This window comes from Lycorma delicatula, chromosome 4, assembly GCF_047948215.1.
Source record: "Lycorma delicatula isolate Av1 chromosome 4, ASM4794821v1, whole genome shotgun sequence".
Lineage (NCBI taxonomy): Eukaryota > Metazoa > Arthropoda > Insecta > Hemiptera > Fulgoridae > Lycorma > Lycorma delicatula.
Window position 1 is genome coordinate 4,602,507 of NC_134458.1, and position 23,156 is coordinate 4,625,662.

The window sequence follows — 23,156 nt, forward strand, 5'->3', positions numbered from 1 at the left end:
CATGCGCATGTAATCGCCTCTGCTATTAGACCTTTGATATGCTCTTCTCTTAGCTAGCTATAGGTTATAGGCTATAGCAAGCTAGGCTTCTTTTTGTAAGCTTTCGAAATCTGTACACCACCAGTATGCATGTTTACTCGCTTTACGTTCGTATGTGACTTTTGAGGTCTTTCGTCGATCACTGTGTCTATAAATTGCTCAGGTGATGTTATTCTCACCAGCCTTCGTCCCATGTTTCGTGAAAACCTCTCGCAGCCTGCCCTGGAAGTTGCCAATTTGCACTGTGGGCCTAGGCCGCGGTGCAGGGAACGGTGAAACCCCTTATTAGCATATGGCCTGACATGCTCTCATCATCCAACACCCTCCAGTGTTGAGATGAGAAGACGATATATAAATACATTTATTATTATATATTTTATGCATCTGTTTTCTTAATTTCTAAGCTGTTTACATTTCACAAATTTGAACCGTTACTTTTTTTTACATTGAGATAGTATTTAAAGTTACGGGTAGCTTTATTTAGTACTGGGGATATTTTTAGGCTTTCTTAATTTCTAAGCTGTTTACATTTCAGAGATTGTAATAGTCTCTGATCTGGTCCTCTCCGAAACATGTCAGGTCCAACAAGGATCTGAAGTGAACCCTCTTCTAAAAAAGTTGTATTCTTCTGTATTAATACAGGCCATCCCCCACTCACTCACTTTATCCGCCAGTTGAAGCCCTCTGACCGTCGTGACTTTACCTCCAAAATCTGAGGACTTCGCATTGAAATCACGGGCTATCAACAGACTTCTGTTTCAGTGGTTATGAATCACTGCTCCAATGCCCTCAAGAAACTCAATGAATTCACTCACACCTTTTATTTTAGAAGTGATAGGAACTAGAAACCATCGAGCCACCGAGGTCAGCCCACACAAAGCCTTCTCCGGCACTCCTGGCGACCAGCGAGACTCCCCCCTTCGAGAAGCCTATCGCTGCTCTATGAGTCCGGTCCACCAGCCATCGGTTCCCCTTCGCCACGGTCACATTGGGCTTTGCAACTAAGATGACGTTAATCTCCTTCCTTAACGCCACCTCTCAGCATATGCCCATCGCCGAGCTGCTGGTGTTTGTATTAATTTGCAGAAACTTCAAGCTGTTAGTGCACACCTCGCCGCACTGTGGCTCTTCGCTCCACACAATACACACGACGCCGGTTCCTGGCACTGGGCCCTTCTATGCCCAACTCTCTTACAGTTTAAACATATATTATTTCTATCAATCACTGTATATCTTGACACCAAATGCCCCACACTCCAGCAACGGTAGCACCTGTCTACGGTCTCTCTTATGTAGGCCCGGCTGTGTACCCACCCTATCTTTATTCTTTCATCTGTCAGCTTGTTCGCTGCGCGACGGCTAGTTATTATGTGGCATTTAAAGTTTGCCCGTAAGCTTGTCTCACTGACGAGAGTATAATCTCCTCGTCTTCTACTAAGCGAACTATCGCGTGTCTAATCTCCTGTTCTGAGATGTTTATTTCAGGGTCCTTTACATGCACCACCACCCTCTGGCTGCCACGAGATCTATAATCTACATGTAGGTCTGCGGCCTTATTCCTTAGGTGTTCTTCAGTGCTTCAGCCCTATCGCTTCCCTATACACGGATGCATAGCTCTTCCTTAACTCCTCTCCTAAGAGAGAGAACCTCGCAAGCCTCCTCTTCTGTGACCGTCTCCTTCATTTGTTTTAAGAGCTCCGCATAAGTCTTCCCGTTTGCTTTCACTACTATAATCTTGTTATCATCGATCGCCGGGGTGACCTCGTAACCCCCGGGACCTTGGATTCCTGGGCCTCCGGGAGGGGGGGGGGGAGTAAATACTCCGACAAGAGTTTGGCACTTTTTGGCCTCATAAGTCACTAAGTTGTGAATTATGTGACCCACATGGCCCATCGGTATCACCATCGCTAACTTCCCAGTCCCTCTTAATACCGAGCGTATTCCACTTAAAATTGCATTCAATGATTTGGTCTCACCCTCAGTTACACTATAATAAATGATACACCTTTTGCCGCTAACACGAGCGTCACTTCTCATTATGGTGGAATCCTTTTTTGTGACGTCTCCCGGCTGTATGTCACTTTCTTGTAACCGTAACGTCGGCCCGCTTACATGAGGGGCTGCGCTTACCTTTTCCGAAAGATCGCAAAACTGTCCCAAGTCGCCTTCTGCACTGGTTGTGCTCTCTAGCATTTGTGGGTGCCTACGTGTTTCACTTGGCCATTCCCTCGTAGCGATCTTGATGTGCTCCTCGTCATCCAGTTCCTCCTCGAGGATGTCTTTTAGATCTCTTTCCCTTGTCGTCTCCATCTGAATTGCCTGGTTTCTAGGTCTAAAAGTTTCTATATCATATCGCTGGTAACTTGACTCTTTCTTTCCTCTTAGTCTTCCGTTTCCCTTCTCGTCCATTACTGCCTACCATAGGCTCAGTCCCTCCATTATCGTTCGCGGCTGATTTACTTTCTATCAGTCGAGTCACTTTCTCTTTCAAACTTCTGTTCTCCTTATTCAACTTTTCGATAACTACTGTCAGTGAGGCAATAGTATTGTCAAACTTAGTTACTTTCCTATTTAACTCTTCTTTTAAGATAACAAGCATTGGTAAACGCCATTGCAATTACATTTCGTCAAAATAGATGGTTGGAATAGATGGAAAATTATTATTAGTATTAACCAGATATTATTACTATTACAAACATTTTCAACCCAAGAATTGGAACAACTGAGAACGAAACAGTCTGTGCCTGAGGTCAAAGGCCGAGAAGCGATAGTAATTTTTTTTGCAGGGTTGCCACACACCCATATACCCTGCTGTTCCTCCCAGCAGAGCTAAAAGGCACGAAGAAGGCTCCCAGTGTGGAAAGCGGAGGACAGAATACAGGGGAACGCTCAAAAGATAACAAACTGGTAAACTGGTGAACTGATAAACTGATATAAATTGCACCTGATAAGAAAAGACAAGACACCTAAGGGAAGAAGACAAGACAAGACTAGACAACTAGAAGCCAGCCAAAAGAAAAAAAGGAGGGATTTCAGGTTTAAGGAGTAAGTAGCAGTTAAACAAACTTTGCAGGTCTATTTCCGGATCTCACGTCTTACCGCTCTGAGAAAACTCTTCTTAGGCTGGAAGAAGTCAAGCGCCTCGGTATATTGATTGCATACTCGTAGACATCTACTTGTAGGCGCACAATCAGAGTCCGTTCTCCATGTGAACCCATATATATAGTATATGTAGGTACTCATAGACCAATATTCGTATTACCACCAAAATTTCAATTAATAATATTTTTTTTATAAAAATAAGGTCAAATTGAGTTCGACGAACCTTAAGATCCAATAAAACGAAATATTCCGACTGATGACGATCAATATCATTAAAGTGAAATTTTAAGGCCATTAATCTAAGAAAGTTTCTCTGAACTTCTTCAACCGCATCGTCAGTGTAACCTCTATCATGGAACCAGATTACATAAGCATTTTCCATATGAGATCTTACCAACGAACGATAAACGTAAGACACGTCTCGATCTGCAAGTACACTTCACAAGGCCAAGATTCTGTCTCGACTTACGAAACGTGCTTTGTCAAGTATAACTTTGAATCAAGAACCACGCCAAGATCAGACAAATTCTCTTGCCTGGAAATCCGCATACCACAAATTGCGTATCTAAACATGAATAAATTAGTTTTCCTGGTGAAAGATATAACCGTTTTATTCAAATTCAGAGGCACAAAATTAGTATGTGTCCAAGCTGCAGCTCATCAATTCCTCGTGGGAGGCTAGCATGATCTACGTGGATCTTAATTCGGTGGCATAACTTTATTTCATCCGCATACATTTGAAGATCATAGTTGATTGAAGAAGCGATGTCATTGATAAAAATGAAGAAAAGGAGTGGTCCAAGGTTGGATCCCTGCGGCAAACCCGACGAAGCATGGAGTACTTCTGACAATACACCTCCGTATCTGACTTTAAAAGAGCGATCTTAAAAATAGGATCCGAGTCATCTAATCAGACCAATGTGTACAGCTAAAGACTTACATTTGTTCAAGAGAATATGGTGAGATATCTTATCAAATGCTTTGCTGAAGTCTAGGTATACGGTATCACCTTCCCTTACGATTCAACTGCTGATCCAATTTCATTTAAAAATGAGCCAAAATTTGTAACCTTCGAACGCCCTTCCAAGAATCCATGCTTTTGAAGAGATATTTGATGCCGTACCGAGTTGAATACATGGACATAGGTTACTTTTTCAAAAATCTTGGGCAGCATACCAACGAAGGAAGTTGGTCAATAATTGGCCAAGGTGTTACGGCCTTTCTTCGGGACTGGTGTAATGACGACACATTTCCACAACTCAGGATAAACTCCAGAATGTGAGGTCTAATTGAAGATTTGAAGTTAGAATTGGAACTAAGATGTCAGTTGTACCTTTAATCAGCCATATAGGAATAACTCAGGGGAAATTTAAGGTCTAAGACTCTAATCGCTTCCCCAACTTTAACTTCCGTAATTCGGGAAAGCCCCACAAGATATTCATCTTCTTCAGTCAAGAGCTCAGAATCAAACTGTTCATAGGCGCTTTGGAAATATTTACCGAATTCATTAGCCAGTCGCTCAGTATCAGTAATATCACCATTAACTGAGACCGCAGAGATGCCAGAAGAATCATCTCTATGGCGACCCACATACTACCAGAACTTGGAGGGGTCATCATAATATTCGGCCTCCATAAAAGAGCATAGTCCTTCCGACACTGCAAAGGTCTTAACCTCCCTCTCAACTCCCTTCTAAGCTACACTTTGATCTTAGCTAAGAAGCCGAGAAGCGACCTCCCTCCTAAGCTAGGAAAACTCTTCATAATCCTCTTGTTTCCAGTTTTCTTAAATTTTCTGTGAGCGCTGCTTTTATTTTTGATGCAAGCAATACAAGCCGAAGAAAACCAAACTGGGTAGCTCGAATGACGCTCTCTCCGTAATGGAATATGATTTTTCATAGCATTGAGACTGCAGTCACTCAACGCTTCAGCAGCTCCGTTAATATTCCATTGGAAAAGTATATTAGTCCAGTTAGTACCACTGAGATGTTCATAGAGACTAAGATAATTGCCAGCGCGAAGATTAAAAGAATGACTGCATGTTCGAATCCGAAACCATCTTCAGAGGAATAGATAATTCGATAGCTGGATGGAAACGATCAAGAGAGACAAGCGGAATATAATCTTCGAAATTCAATAAAATATAATCCAAGTTAATCATACGCAGGTCAAGTACATTTACAACCAGGATGACCAAAATGCAAATGCTCCAAATTCATACTATTGATGAATTTAAGTATGACATTAGCGCTATCTGTAATAGTCTATATCTGAAATTTGAACATATCAAATTTCCAGTCGTATCCACCGGAGTTAAAGTCACTACAGTCAAGACGTAGTAAGTAGTAAAGTTGACATTATTAGCAATAGATTCAAGATATTCCACTATCTCAACCGAAGACATCCACGAAGAGAAATAACAAGGAATAAGAGGATTTTTTCCATTAGGATTACAATTTCAAACTAGACACACTCTGGTATTGTTTCAAGGTCTAATTGCCGGGACTAACAATGTTTTGACACAATATTTTTGGTTCTAGACTCAATATTCCCTTTCAAACATTGTAATATTTCATGGAACCAGTCATCAAAGTCAGCATTCTTGAAGATGCTATTGTCATTGTTATTAACATTAGTCAAATTATACTGCCACCTCTTACAGGCGTATTGTCATAAATTCTGTTTGGCTTCTGCAGACTAGAATCGTCACATTTAAGATATTTTTATATCTGGAGTTCATCAGTTCAGTCCAAGGCAAGAAACGTGAGATCGACAACTGCTAGTAGAAAATTAATTGATCTTTGCCTCTCATACCACGATTTGTCACAAAATTTAAAAATATCTTCCTCAGTGCCATAGGGGAAAAACGGCCTAATACTAGTCAAAAACGAAAAAGAAATGAGAAAAATAGACAAACTAAAACTAACTACGGCTATGTAGGAAAAGATCGTGCTAATAGTTCCGAGTCAAGAAAATAAAAATCGTTAGAAGTATTTGATCTGTTCAATAAATATTCACTGCTGGCCAACGGAGAGAGCAGGGGATCGCAACTCGACCTGCCACAGGATCCAAAAAGGAGCGCCTTTGCGACTTACCGACAGATGGAAAGAAGACAATTAACAGATAGAAATCCTACGCAGGTACACGCGTTGACGTTTAGCCGATCTATCCACTACTGCAAAATACAGCATGGAAACCGGTTAGTCAACTAGCTTTTATGCTGATTAGAATCATGGATCGCCCGAACCAGTGAACCAGATCGCACCAAGGTGACGAAAGCACTTCGGAGCGGGCAAGCACACTTTTGCTACCGCACCTGATCAGCACACATAGAGATGTAAACCTCTCCCATTCTAGACAAAATAATAATAATATCCTTGACAAAATCCAACCCTACTTCCGTGCATTTATATCTACGCTCATTTTCGGGGCGGGCAACGACATGGTACTTCGGTACTAGGTCACTTATGTAAAACCCACCGGGTTGGTCTAGTTGTTAACGCGTCTTCTCAAATCACCTAATTTGGAAGTCGAGAGTTCCAGCGTTCAAGTCCTAGTAAAGCCAGTTATTTTTACACGGATTTGAATACTAGATCGTGGATACCGGTGTTCTTTGGTTGTTGGGTTTCAATTAACCACACATCTCAGGAACGGTCGAACTGAGAATGTACACGACTACACTTCATTTACACTCATACATATCATCCTCATTCATCCTCTGAAGAATTATCTAAATAGTAGTTACCGGAGGCTAAACAGGAAAGAGAGAGGTCACTTATGTCGGATAACGGGTCAATGGTATTGCTCAGGAGCTCCCCTTCTGGAATACGGAAAGTGGCGGTACTGAGCTGTGGTGGCGGTTAATGCTTGGTTTTGGTTCTTGGTTTTGCTGCTTGTAGCGGGAGAGGGAGGAATAACCGTGGTCTGTGTTTTTTCGACACTGAGAGGAGTGCGGACGGGAAGTGCTTATTCCCCTTCTCGGTGGTAGAAACTGGATTGGGGATGAAATGATGTGAGCTTGCTCTGGCGAAGTCTTGCGCCATTCAACATAAGTCAGTCACTTTGGCTCTTGGCAGGGACTGTCCCTTGGGTAAGGGTGTCGGAGCCCTTACTGGTACGTGCGCGCCCGGTGTCGGTACAACAGGTCAGACAGTACCTGACTCCCTGGCCCAGGTTAAATTTATGGTAGGCGGCTTACTGGGGGAACCCAGGAAGGATCAGCGATCCGGGGTACGCCCAACCGCCTGCATTTTGTAATATATGACTGGCATCACCATATTTATGGAAACACTTACTTCTACAGTTTCTGTAGCAGAGGGTCTACATAAAAAATCTCGTCCTGGAAAGCCTTTGTCTTTGCAAGCGATGCGAAGGAAAAGTGTTGTTTACGAATTTAGATAAAATGGATTGAAACAAGTTTCTACCGAAGGATAGTGCGGCGATTTCAAAATATCTGGTGATCAAGAGAAGTGAGGAAAATTTCTCGAAGATTAGTCCTTTCGTGATAGCTCGAGACATTACGGAAGCTGCAGGAGACCCGGTAAAGGAGATAAGAAAGATTGGTTTGGGACCGTTTGTAGAAACTGTTAATGATTTACAATCGTCACGGGCATTTAAAGCCAAGTAGATTGGAATCATGGACATTGAAGTCGAACCAAATGGTACTCTAAATACCCCAAAAGGAAAAAAACGAATGCACCAAAATAAAAAAAAGTTCAACAGGTACCTGCGTATAAATTTTATACGCAGGTACCTGTTGAACTGCACGAAGACGAAATAGTCGAAGAACTTCATGAACAAGGAGTTATAGCATGTCAACGATTGAACACACGACGCAACGGAGTTGTATCCTCCGCGTCACATGTTCTGACATTTAACAGACTCAAGTGTCCTGAAAAAATAAAAGCTGGTTTTCACAGACTAGATGTTTGAGGCTTTCACAGACTCGATGTTTCCTCGTGCAAGATGTACGAGGAAACAGATCTGTGTTTGTGGTGATTCATTTCATCCGGGTGATCCATGCAGGGATCCAGTGGTTTGTGTCAATTGCCATGGGCATCACTCTGCGAGATAGCGAAACTGTCCGATTTATAAGGGAGAAGTCGCAATTCCGGAGTTAAAATCCATACAAAAGATCAGAAACTTCAAGGCTAGGAAAACTATACTTAGCAGATCACCAAAGGTCTTGTGCATAAGTGCAGCCAAAAGTCTTATGCACAGGTGCTGCGGTTCCTGCAGCTTTATTTAAAACAAAATACATAAGCTCTGAACTAGCACCAGCCCTAGCTAATATGGTAGAATGTATCATCAATCAAAAATGGAAAAATCGACAATCCAGAGAAAGCAGTCCAAAACTGACACAGAAAAAAGTAAATGTCTCCAAACAAAAGTGTTCTGTACAACCTAAGAATTTTGGAATGTTTGGAATGATCTGATGAGCCTTCGACCAGTCACAAGATGAACAAAAATAAAGTTAAAACATGGAGAAACCCTGAATCTAATGCACCTCAAGTCAAAGTTAAGGCAAAGAAAATAACCAGGAAATCCGGAAAGAAGATAACATAATCATAACAGAAAAAGAGACTGTTGATTGAGCAGGAATGGAATCCCTGAAAGCATGGAGGCCACTAAAAGAGAGGACGAGCACTTTAGCTGCCCCAAAAATTTCAGTGAAGAATGCATCACATTTAGATCTGGATGCAGTATTCCAATTGAATAGGCTGGCTTGAATTGCATCATTTGATACCAGCACCGAAACATCCTCTTTGGTATCAGAGAGACACATGAAGATTGAGCCACCTCGTAGGCCTCAAACACCCTGTCATCAGAGGTGGAGGCAGTTAGGAGGATGGAAAAAAGACAAAAAAAAAGGTGGCCTAGGGAAAAACCTAGGTGATAGTTATTATGAAAGTTAATTTCCAAGTTTTTTTATGAATTTACTGCCAGGATGAGTTTTTAATAATTGTGGGACTTTTCACCCATTTTTCATTGATTTAACAACATTTCTTTAGAGATGGATTGTATGTTTTTACGTGGCAAGGATCTATACACCCTTATCGTTTTGTGTTACTTTGGGTTTTCATGCACATATTATGACAAGTTTGTTTTCTGGATGATTTGTTTGATAAGACTAGTTTGACTTAGTTCCTTTTTTCGAGCATGGTAGGAATGTTTTATTAAGAGACAAGGATTAATGACCACAGTTGTCAATGACCTTAATCCGCCCCTCAAAAAAAAAAGAAGAAAAAGAAAATTAATCTAAAAATTCTAAAACCACTCACCTAAAACATGTAAACTGTAAGTAATCTGATCAGACCCATTTATGTTTGTAACAGAACACGTATAATTTCCCTGGTGATGTCGTTGAATTTCTGATATTTCAAGAGAACCTACAGACAAAAAACAGCTAACACATAATTATTTTAATTATGTATTACATAAATTCATTAATTTAATACATAGAGTGCAGAAAACAAATTGTGCTGTTGCATGTGATAGTTTATCACATGTGGATGACAGGTTCTTGCATATTTAATTTCTTTTATTTGTATTTTTGGGGATAAATGGTACTGGACTTTGGTGAGTAATGTTTGCTAAATTAAACTTTATTTTGGAGCATTCCATTTTGAAATCATCTTTACTGTTTGTTTCCAATCAATTCCTTTATTGTTTTACATCAACACAAACATTTTAATTTTAGATGATTGTTTCCTTTAATATTAATCATATTTTAAGCAATTATTATTTATTCATATAAAAAGAAGAGAGACGTGATTATTTTTGGTTTATGTATGGAGATTTATATAATTTTGTGCTATTTATTTTATGATCTAAACCTATTTAATAAATATGTTTTGCATTTGATTTTGCTTATGTAGTTTAAGCTGCATCCATATTTATCCAGTTTGTGGATTAAACTTTCCTATATTTTATATATTGTAACTTCAAGTATCTGCAGATGTTTTGGTAGCCATATTTATTGCTATGTATCTGCTGATTTTCTTGTTTCTTCTAATATAAAATTTTAAATTATAGATGTATTTTCAAGCTTATGTTCACAAACACATTTTTAAATATTTATTCTATAATGCACTGTTCGATCTTACCGTCAGCGTGTTGACTGAAGACTTCATCAGATGGTTGACTTCCATCGGGAACAAACCAAGATCGTTTTGGAGGAGGAATTCCAACAGCAAGGCAGTCCATTTTAACTATAGAATATCTTAACTTTATAAGTGCTCTCCCAAATGAAATTACTGAGGCTGGAACTGGAATAAAAATTATAATTCCTTCATATTTCATGATCTTTTGATGGAATAAAAGTCTCATATTACTTGACATCACAAGACTATATAACTAGATTGACATAGATTCAAAACATGCTAATGCAAGAATATTTTTATTAGTACTGAAGCATAGGAAAATAAAATACAGGTAAATCACAAATAGAAATTAAAACACAAGTTTCTGAAATTATTTTATAGGTATGAATGTTTTATATCAAAGTATTTTACCACCGATTGCACTGATAAACATAATTTTTGTTTCCTAACATGCAATACATGATTTTAATCTAATCTTAGATGCAGAAAACAAATATCAACTCGGAATCTTTCTAATACTCAAAATTTCTGAATTTTAATTAAAGGATTTTTTTTATCTTTTAACGTATAGTTAGCATTTTAGGCTCCTATATTGTATTTTGTTAGCTCACATTTTTTTGTTTAACTTTGTTAACATAATTTTTAAGTTATAAATAAACAGTACTAGACAAAGAACTTCTTTCTTTTTCGTGTTTAGCCTCCGGAAATTAATACTTCAGATAATACTTTAGAGAATGAATGGGGATGATATGTATGGGTGTAAATGAGGTGTAGTCTTGTACAGTCTCAGTTCAACCATTCCTGAGATGTGTGGTTAATTGAAACCCAACTACCAAAGAACACCGGCATCCACGATCTACTATTCAAATCCGTGTAGAAATAACTGACTTTACTAGGAATTGAACGCTGGAACTCTCGACTTCCAAATCAGCTGATTTGAGAAGACACGTTCACCACCAGACCAACTCGGTGGGTTACTACACAAAGAATTAAATCATATCATAGTCACGTATGACATTATATCTAATACTGAAGAGTGAGCCTTCATGGACAAGATTAATCATGTCTGTGCAGGTCAAAACATGTAGCTGAAAACACAGCTGTGTTGTTTGTATTAAGCAATTGCTTTAGGAATGAATTAATTTTGTTCAGTCTTATTGCTCTTAAGATTAACAGTGCAGTGTCATGATGCCACGAAATTATGTAAATGATGTGGATGACTTTTGTTATGTATGTGGTGAGTTTACCATAAAATCAAATAGAAAAAAAACATTACACCTTTAATTAAAAAAGTATATCATTTGTATTTTCAGTGTAAATTTCGTGATCAGGATAAAACATGGGCTCTTCATATATTACGCACTAATTGTTCTGTATATTTAAGAGGATGGCTGAAAGGTACATGGAAGGCTTTGCCATTTAGTGTATTTATGGTTTGGCGTGAACCAAATCATGTAACCGATTGTTACTTCTGTTTCACAAGTGTGTCTGGAATTTCTAAAAAATCTAAACGTACTGTAAAATATCCTTCATTACAATCTGCAATCAAGTCTGTACCTCACAGTGAAATTATTCCAGTTCCTGAGCCACCTGTGAATGTGTTTCGAAAGCAGCGGTGAAGAATCAGGCAGTACTGAAGAAGATAACAATGATTTTGGTTTTGAATTATCTTCCAATAAGCCGCATTATATATCACAAGGTGAATTAAATAGGGATTTAAAATTATCAAAAAATGAAGCTGAACTGTTAGGATCAAGACTGCAAGGTTGGAAATTACTTTTAAAAAAATACAAAAATTTCAGGCTTTCGAAGCCGACAAAACGAATTTTCTCATACTTTATTGATGAAAATAATTTGGCTTAATGCACAAATATTGATGAGCTTATGTTGCACTTAGGACAAGTTCATAAATCACAGTACTGGCGCCTTTTCATAGATTCGTCCAAATATAATTAAAAAGTGGTTCTGCTACACAACGGTAACAAATATCCTTCGATACCAATCGTTTACGATATTAATTTGAAAGAGACATACGATGTGATGAAAGGCGTTCTTGAAAAAATAAATTACAAAAAATATAGCTGGAACATATGTGGTGATTTTAAAGTTATAGCTATTTCGTTAGGCATGCAGTTAGTTGAAACATGTGTTTCAAGCATGTGTACATGTGTTTTCTTTGCAAATGGGACAGCCGAGCTAGGGATAAATATTATGTTACGAAAGAGTGGAAGAAACGAGACAATTTAACTCCAAACGGGAAAGATATTATTCATGAGCCCTTAGTTGAACTTAAAAACTATATTTTTACCCCCTCATCATATCAAGCTAGAAGTAATGAAATATTTTGTAAAAGCAATGAAGAAGGATATTCCTGGAATTCAGTACATCAGGCAGAAATTTCCGAATGTAAGCGAAGGAAAAATTAAAGAAGGAATATCTGTTGGTCCTCAAATAAGAGAGTTCTTCAAAGATGAAGTATTTAACTCAATGTTAAATAATGTAGAAAGTACAGCTTGGGCTTCATTTAATGATGTTTGCAAAACTTTTCTCGGCAAACAAAATTCCGACAATTGCCACGATATTGTTAATAAATTTCTTACTTCATACAGAGCTATGGGATGTAATATGTCATTGAAAATACATTTCCTTCACTCACATCTGGATTTTTTCCCGGACAACGTCGGAGACTAAGTGACGAACACGGTGAACAATTCCACCAAGACATTACGGTGATGGAAAGCCGCTGTAAAGCGAATATTATTTTACATTTTTTTCTTTTTGTCTATCAGTGTTGTTTAACTGGTCAGATGAAATTTCAAAACAATGATAAACTAATAACTACCAAAAAATATTTTAATTCTCTAAATTTTACTTTTCAAAATGTGAAATATTACAAATTAAAAAATCAAGATTTAGCAGGATGAAAAACAAATACTAAAAACTAAACTGACCTTTGTAGAAAAACACTAAACATTCATCCCCACCATTCAAACTCGATCAATTTTTAAATAATTTTCTTTGAATATAGATACTATTTTATCATGTATGATACGGGTAACTGTGATTGGTTTGAGATTTTGTGGTCAACCATCCATAAAAAGTAAGATCAAGGAGCTAAGGACACTTCCTGTAGCATCCATGTTCTACTTCTTGGAACTGGGACCTGTATTTTAAAGGGAAATCTTATCAAAAGATGAAATCTCGACAACCTCTTTTGTGATTGGTAAGCTATGGAACTAAATCTGGAATAAAACTGGAACTAAGCAATTATTATCTGAGATTGCATTTTTTTTTGTTATCCATGCTATTTAAATGTTCCTAAATACTGGGAAACGGTTGTCTGTAGACAGTTACTTTCTATTAGATAGTAATTATTATTAGACAGCTATTTTCTAGTTATTTATTTAAAATTAAAACAATACTATTTACCTCTGTTTGAAATAGTGCCATACACAACTTTTGTACTCTGGCCTTCGCCAACTCTGGTAAAGGCAGTCACCCAAAATTCATACGCTTCACCTTTGTGAAGGTCCAAAGCTTGATAATGTGTCTGAGTCGGAGGAAGCGGTTTCTTAAATGAATCTTTTTCACGGCCAGATTTGAGAACACGTGAGTATACTGTATAACTAATAAGTTGACCGTTTGGTCGATAAGGAACACCCCAACTGACAATCAATGAAGAAGGTGAACTGACCATGACTTTAATCCCTGATGGAGCATCTGGAACTGAATAATTACTCATACAAAATCTTACTTTGACAATTTACAATTTGCTACCTTAATCTAAATTTTTTAGCTGCGATCGATATTCATCAATAAATGACAAGTGAATGTGTAGGGATTACATTGAATGTTGTCTAAATTAGATAATCTGTAGGAACTAGTTTATTAAACATCGCTGGCAGTCGGTCTTCTTACTTTATATCCTCTAGTCTTCAACAGGATGCAGTTATGCAGTTAATCTTTTTATGTAGGACCAGTCATTATTTAAATAAAGAAGCGAATAAAGAATCTTATCTTATAATAAACAAATAAGTTGCAAATAACTAAGCTCAAATTCACTGCATTTGGAAGGAAACTGCAAGTGAATTGAAAAATTATTTCCGCAAAACTCTACCGATAAATACTGAAATGCAATATTTTTAAGTAAAATACAAATATCACATAAATATAATTAAAATTTAAAACGATTTATAAAAATAAAAAATTACAACAGATACAATTTCTGATCTCAAATGCGTGTTTTTTTAAGACTTTTGTTACAAATTCATAAATAACAACATAAAAATAAATTTACCGTTATAAGTATTTTATGATGAAACATTCATATAAAATAAAACAGATGAAAGAAAACGCCAGTTTTCATACAATACAAATAGCACGAATACCTTGAAGCATACAAACCGTAAAATTCATCTTACAAAACTTTAAATAGATAAAAAACTTAATTCAAGCACCGTGCTTTCAATGAATCCAAAAATTGGAACCAGATATATATTGAATATAACCCAGTCAAAAAGCAGTTTTCAGAACGCTTGATTTCTGTATTTTAGTAATAGTGGATTGTTTTAAATATTAGTAAAATGAAATCTGCGGTAGAGATTGAGAATGCAGTCTTGGAGATGGACTATCAGATTTACATAAACTGTAGTCAATAAAAATTAGCTTTTGTTTGATGCATGTTGATGTAAGGTGTTTTAGGCTTTAGTTAGAGGTTTTTTTTTAGTTAAATCTGAACAGCCTGTTTTTGAGCTCTCTGATGACAACTTCAGATGACTGGAATTCACTAAAATGATGTTTCATATTTTGAAGTATTATTTGTAATGGTATTTTAAAAGGATCTTTCAAATCTAAAATAACTAACTTTATTAATTTTCCATTTTTTATGCTTTTTATGAAGACATGATGTCTGCAACTACAATTTGTACATATATGGGAGATATTAGGCCACCTTCATTATGATTTAAGTGTTATAAGATAAATATTTATGCAAAATAATGGTAAGTAGATTTATTATTACACGGTTAGGGGAAGGACTCAACACTGCCAAACTTGTTTCAGGTATAAAAGATTCCTTGCAATTTATAAAAGTTGATCGCCCTAGGAGTCGAGTTCTAAATGATAAATCGTTATTCAATCAGCCATACCCCACACAACCATCACTATATTATGGACACAGTAACACCATATGGTATATTAGGACAGGACAATGATTTCCATTTTAAATAGTAACCGGTCAGCTATAGAGAACGTGATAAGTGCTACATGAAAGTACAATCATTGTCTCTAATAAATGTGCACAGTGCTACTGTAGAACCATTTGTTTATTTATATTTCAATATGTTTTATAATTTAACTTAACGATTGGGTTATAATCTCAAAACGTGTAAATAAATTAAATTTCAAGGTCAAATTTACTTTTTTATTTATTTTTATTTTATCCGTGAAAAAAATTTATAAACAAATTTAATAAATATATATGAAAAAAAATACAGGAAAACTCAGACTTAATCGTAACAAATGATGTTTCATGCGAGTATAAAAAATTTTTTAAGCGTGTATGGAAAAATATTCAAATCATCGAATGTAAGAAGTCGTATGTTTCTTGAAGACAAAGGCACAAAATCTAATCTTACAATTGTTTCTAAGTTTCGCTAAGTTTTTAGGGAATAAAATATGAAAATATGTTCATTTGTTGTTTTGGGTAGTAAATTACTCATTCTTAAATACACTGCAACTTATTTACCACAAAAGCAAATGCAGGTTTCGAACTGGGTCACCCGGTTTGGCGGGAGAGCGGTGGTTAGCCTGCGCGGCCATACCATCTCCCGGACCGTCTACGTGAAATTTGATTTACACAAGTCGTTAAAAATCGTAAAGTATTAAATCGTAGTATACAATATTAATCGAATAAATACAGTAAATATCGTTTATAGTGACCTCCAAAGGACCGACGATTTTAGGACATTATAACAGATGTTTAGGTAGCTTAGTGGTACTACTTTAATAAGCCATCTACACGGGTATTGTTATACAGAAATAGTAATAATTATCAGTGGCGGCTCGTAGCTAAAATTTGTGGGGGTGGTGCTTCAGAAAATTTTTTTCTGGGCCTTTTCAAGGCCATGGTTAAAGTTTTCTATAAAATAAAAGAACCGAAAAAAATGAATCAAATAAAACAGCTGGAAGTATGATAATAATCTAATTCTACAATTATCATATTCAAGAGTATGATACACGGTTTTTAAGCACATTGTGCCTAAAAACCGTATTCGGTTTAACCGAATAAATAATAAAATGCCAATACAGGTAATATTTTTTAGTATTATTAGATAATAACTTAATAAAATATCCGCTTAAAAACACTATAGTCCAATGGTGATTAATTTAAATTTCTATGTACACAGAAACAAAAACGTAATTATTTTTTTACTAATTATCTTCTCTTTCACCCTTCCAGCGTGTTTTTGGACAGATTTGGCAATCAAAGACCCCTTGCTTTCCGCCATCTTCTAGCACTACTGAAAAAACCGTTTTCATATTCCTTCCACCGACTAAACTAGAAAAGGCAACGAACAAGGAACGTTCCATAGACACGCGGAGTAAAAAAAGAACACCTTCCATCAGCATGCCAGGGTCGGCACTGCGGGAGCGACAGTATTCTCTCTCTCTTGCAGCCTCGCGTGCAGCTTCCTATGTGCGCATGCGCACAACAGCCAACCACCACCGCTGGAACTGTTCTTTGTATGGAACTGCGTAGTTTTCATAAACTGGGGGATGGCTACTGACATTAAGCTTAAGCATTATTGTACAAGTATAAAGAAAGAATTAAAGAAAAAAGGCCTCGTTATATTAAATTTTATCGATAACATTACGTGGAAATAGGGATGCTGCAGTTCCACAGTGCCTATACGCGAGCTGCTACTGGTAATTATTGAAAATAATAATAATTTACTTTCGCAAAAATATTATATAAAAAAACAAAAACAAAATTACGCAATAATAAATACAAATACGGTATAATAAAACAAGATAGAGAAAAGTTGTAAACATTACTTTTTCTGCAAAAAGTCGGTTATTTTGCTTTACATCATTATGTTGACTAGGCCGTAATTTTTTTGATTTCACAGAATCTGTTTCAAAATTTTTCCTGATTTTTTCACGGTTCTTCCATATCACCGATATTATCGAATGACGTATGCCTAATTCTGGGGAATATCCTTATTAGTTTCGTCATTCTTTAATCTCCTGATAATGTGTGTATTTTCCTCTATCGTGAATGATTTTCGCTAAATCACAACTAAATCACTAATGAATGGATTACACGGGATACGTAAAATAAAATACTGTACCCGCACGATGTGATACGCTCACAGCAAAAGATTAACAACTGAATGTGACTGCTTCAGTTTAAAATAATCTGGTACACGAAGCATTTAAAAAAAAAGAAATGGAGTTCAATCTAAGAAAAAAGGAACCGTCAAAATATTTCTGTAGCTACAATGTAGATATACTAAGAGGGCGGTCCAGAAAGTAACTTCCGTTTGTGCTTAGCGTGGAAATGGGTGAGGATACAGCCGCCATCTTGGCGTCAAAATATTTCTACACTCAGTACGCATCAAGCTGTCGCAGCGTGTGAGCTGTGATTTTTCCACTTTGTTCGTTGTGAATTATTGAAATGTGCGCTTCAATAGAAAATCCCGCGAGTTGTGAGGTACATTCAACGATTAGATTTTTACTGGCAAAAAACCTCAAACCAATTGAAAGTCATCGGCAACTTTGTGAGGTGTACGGAAATGGAATAATGAGTAAAGATGGAGTGAGGCTGTGGTGCATTCAGTTTAAAAATGGCCGCCCCAATGTTCACGATGAGGACCGCAATGGTCGGCCTAGCCTACCATTTTATCAACGATAAAATTCGTGAAAATCGCCGCATTACGATTACTGAACTCACGCTTCATTTCCCCCAAATTTTACGAAGTTTACAGCATGAAACTGAATCGGGCAAGCTTGGTTATCACAAGTTTTATACAAGATGGATGACAAAAATCTAAGGCGGCAGATTTCTACAGAGAAGAAATTGAAAAGCTTGCGCATCGTTATGATAAGTGCCTCAATTTAAACGGCAACTATTTAGAAAAATAGTTTAAGATTGTTCCTTTCAAATGATACAACAAAATTTCTTTTTTGTGTTTGGTTGATTTTTTATTTCAAAACGTTATTTATTTTCTGGACAGCCCTCGTACGTTACTGATGAGTTACTTCCGTCCGTCATTATAAGCGATAAAATGTTACATCGCAGCAGAAAAAATAAGTCATAATAACCGATATGTTACTACAACCCCGAAGTAATTATAAACACTATATACTGCATTTATGTATTAACAGCATGCCAAGAGACAATTTTTTGGTCCCTATATAAGATATGTCACTACAAACGATACTTACTGTTTATTAAAAATGTTATTCAAATAAAAAAATTAATTAAAAAAATAAATAAACGAATAACTAAATTTAGTGTATATGCGTGTTTGTTTAAACAGTTATGATGCGTCTTCTTCTAGAGTCGGCGTTGGAATAATGACAGTACGGTTACAGGGGGTAACCCACCGGGTTGGTCTAGTAGTTAACGCGTCTTCCCAAATCAGCTGATTTGGAAGTCGAGAGTTCCAGCGTTCAATTCCTAGTAAAGCCAGTTATTTTTACACGGATTTGAATACTAGATCGTGGATACCGGTGTTCTTTGGTGGTTGGGTTTCAATTAACCACACATCTCAGAAATGGTCGAACTGAGAATGTACAAGACTACACTCATACATATCATCCTCATTCATCCTCTGAAGAATTATCTAAACGGTAGTTACCGGAGGCTAAACAGGAAAGAGAGAGGTCACTTATGTCGGATAACGGGGCAATGGTATTGCTCAGGAGCTCCCCTTCTGGAATACGGAAAGTGGCGGTACTGAGCTGTGGTTTCAGGCCAGGCAAAAATATTATTTTTACCTGGCCTATTTTTGCCTGGCCTGAAAACCACTCAACATGTCAGCACTTCCCACGAAACAGCCACAACAACTGGTCGACTTAAATAAACATACTTTTCACATCCGGTGTTTTAAGAAGTAATTGACACCGGTCATGTACAATTGATTAAAAAACATTTTTATAACCACACGCACCCTGTCAGCACTCTACATAAACACAAGTGGTCGAATTAAATAAACATATTTAATCCATATACACCCAGAGTTCTAAGAAGAAGTAACCGACACTCGGTCATGTGCAGCTGACAAACGTATATCACTCATGTACTTCTGGTCGAACTTGTTTATACACGTTTATCGCATTCCGTGTTCTAAGAATGAATTAATTAACACCGGGTCATATGCAACTGATGGAACGTGATTAAATATATTTTCGCATCTGCTGTTCTAAGAATGACGCACAATAGACGCTACAAAAGTGGTTACACTTGTGCATTTCTCAACAGAAGTGATGCTCAGTGATCTACATATGAAGACCGACTGAGTTATTTTCGCTTCATAATGGTTTAATCCATTTTTTCCCGACTATATAAGGACTCAACTTTATTCAATTTTTGTCATTCTTGTTTCTGAACTTCGAGAAGAGTTTGTATCTCATCTTCTGATAAAGCAACGCCTGCTGGCTATTACGTAATTTTTGATTCTGGTTCTGAAGTGAACACAGTGTTTTGTACATTTTCATCAATATAAATTTAAGTATTAACATTCTTTATTTTTTAAAAAAACTAATATAAATGTAGAAAGTTTACAAACAGTAAACGTAGATTCACCTAAAGCTCGTGTACAACGGTTAGCAAAATATTTTTAACAGAAAGGATTCAAATTGTGAAAAATATCCCGAATCCGAATTTTCAGTTAAAAATCCCAAATATCGCGTGAACAGTCGGCCCTGGCACTTTGAAAATATTCTCAACCCCCCCCCCCCAAAAAAAAAAGGCTGACTATTGCATGCAAAACACACGGTCTCAATCAACCAGTGAAAACCGAATCCGAATTTTCGGATATAAAACCACAACCATTCGTCCAATTTTCACAGTTCAAACGGAGTATGTGTTAGTAGGTTAAGGGTTAACTTTTGCATACATCTAGTACAGTCTCGATCAACCAGATCTTTGTTGTAAAACATCGATTTTGAAAATTCAAACATATTCTTAACGTGTATCAGCTAAGGAACAATATACTGTACAAACTAACTACGCTTTGCACGAGTCACATAAATATAATATTGTATAGCTCGCTAACGGAGCGTCCGTTTTAAAAAAAATTCAAACGACATTGTAATCTATAAACGCTAAGTTATAAATTACCCGTGCTTCGCAAGGGTCCCATAAATACTGTTTTAAAAATTGTTTAAAGTATTATTTTTCATATTTTTACATAATGAGTATTAGTAAAAGAGTTGTCCATCATTTGAGGTGAAGCGATGGAAGTGTCCGCATGGTTGATGTCTTTCTCACTGACCGGTCCGATCTAAAAACATTACCCGTCTGAAGGATATTCTATCCACTGTTTCCTATTTGATAGTCGAAGAAGCTGACACTTTATCCAATACTCTACTGTTGGGTATCCAATATCACACACACATACAAGGTATCGAAGCCAATTTATCGAGCTTAATCAACTGGATTGTGTCGAACGAGTGCGATATTCTTATATTTTTGAGAAAAAGTTTAAAAACGCAACTATCGAATTGACAAGACCCGAAGAAAGTCGAACAGTTGTGAAGACGTATTGTTTTTGTACAACAAATTATTAAATATGAATTTGTAATAATGATGATGATTTGTTCGAGAAGAAAATACTGAATTGATTAACGATTTGAAATGGATCGCTCCGCGTGAGTACAAACATTGTTTTATGATGCTCTTCATCCACTACGACAAGGGTCACCATGTTTCCGATTGTGAAAAATTAGACTATTGCAGACGCAGCTTACCGAGTATTTGTTCTCGTGTGAAGTGATTATCGCAAACGTGAAACAATTGAAAGCGATGGTGTTTCGAAACAAATTTGAATTTCTACGGGAAAGCCAGCACAAGTGTAGAGTTTTCGGGGAAAACGAACTTCATAAATTATTTGGTGAAATTACAAAGGGGAGGGGGTGACATAAATTTCTAAACCGTTATTTTATTTACACACATAAACCCAATAAACATGTTTTTTAAATTGATTGTTGTTATTTGTTTATTTATTTGAATAATATTTTTAATATACTGTATATTAAAATTTTACGATTTTTAAAGACTTATGTAGAACAGATTTCACGTGCATGATTCGCGAGACGGTGTGGCTGCGCCGGCTAACGCACTGCTCTCCTGTTATAACGGGCGACCCAGTTTGAAACCTACAATTGCTGTTTTGCACTTTATATATTATTTATTTATTTAATTCTCATATAACAACGACAACAGCTAATGATCTAGCACTACCAACCTTTGAAATTTTAGAGTTAATATCACTAATAGACAAAAAACAAAAATTGTAATGTTTCTGTAAGTCTGATACCATTTCTTGAATTGCTTTTCTGCGTACATTACAGATCTGTATATACAATTTTTCTGTCACCCTTAATTTTAAGTTAATTACGCTTCAAGAAAAAAAATTAAGGGAAAATAAAGTTAAAATCTGTAAAATTTATAATTTTACATGGCCGTACCTGTGTTAGATGATTTCGCTGATGATTTTCTTTAATAAATAGCCCCAGGCACATCCCGAATTAATGCCCAACAGTAATCAGCTAGCATGTTAGTATACTGTTTTCCTTTACAGCGGCTTTCCATCACCGAAACGTCTTGGTGAAAATGTTCACTGTGTTCGTCACTTAGTCTCCGACGTTGTCCGGGAAAAAATCCAGATGTGAGTGAAGGAAATGTATTTTCAAAGGCAATTACATACCATAGTTCTGTATGAAGTAAGAAGTTAATTAACAAAATCGTGGCAATTGTCGGCGTTTTGTTTGCCGAGAAAAGTTTTGCAAACATCATTAAATGAAGCCCAAGCTGTACTTTCTACATTACTTAACATTGAGTTAAATACTTCATCTTTGAACAACTCTCTTATTTGAGGACCAAAAGATATTCCTTCTTTAATTTTTCCTTCGCTTACATTCGGAAATTTCTACATGATGTACTGAAATCCAGGAATGTCCTTCTTCATTGCTTTTACAAAATATTTCATTACTTCTACAGTAGCTTGATATGGTGAGGAGGTAAAAATATATTTTTTAAGTTCAACTAAGGGTTCTTGAATAATATCTTTCCCGTTAGGAGTTAAGTTATCTCGTTTCTTCCCCTCTTTCGTAACATAATATTTATCCCTAGCTCGGCTGTCCCATTCGCAAAGAAAACACATGTACACATGCTTAAAACACATGGTTAGCCTAACTGCATGCCTAACAAAATAGCTAAATTTTCAAATCACCACATATGTTCCAGCTATATTTTTTATAATTTATTTTTTCAAGAACGTCTTTCATCACATCGTATGTCTCTTTCAAATTAATACCGTAAACGATTGGTATCGAAGGATATTTGTTACCGTGTTGCAGAACCACTTTTTAATTATATTTTGATGAATCTATGAAAAGGCGCCAGTCCTGAGGTTTATGAACTTGTCCTAAGTGCAACATAAGCTCATCAATAATTGTGCATTAAGCCAAATTATTTTCATCAATAAAGTATGAGAAAATTCGTTTTGTCGGCTTTGAAAGCCTGAAATTTTTGTATTTTTTTAAAAGTAAATTCCAACCTTGCAATCTTGATCCTAACAGTTCAGCTTCATTTGTTGATAAATTTAAATCCCTAACCAAGTCATTTAATTCACCTTGTGATATAAGATGCGGTTTATTAGAAGATAATGCCAAATCAAAATCA

General features: G+C 36.6%; 1 protein-coding gene across 1 annotated transcript in view; it reads right to left on the reverse strand.

Annotated features, from left to right (window-relative positions):
* The window catches only part of LOC142323063 (cell adhesion molecule Dscam2-like), a 300,598-nt gene that overhangs the window by 55,330 nt on the left and 222,112 nt on the right, over positions 1-23,156 (reverse strand). Inside the window, exons 22-24 of the mRNA XM_075362191.1 lie at positions 13,673-13,969; positions 10,247-10,408; positions 9,422-9,529 (exon numbers count right to left, since the gene is read on the reverse strand). Of these exons, the coding sequence (XP_075218306.1) occupies positions 9,422-9,529; positions 10,247-10,408; positions 13,673-13,969 (567 nt within the window). The remainder of the gene's footprint in view (positions 1-9,421; positions 9,530-10,246; positions 10,409-13,672; positions 13,970-23,156) is intronic.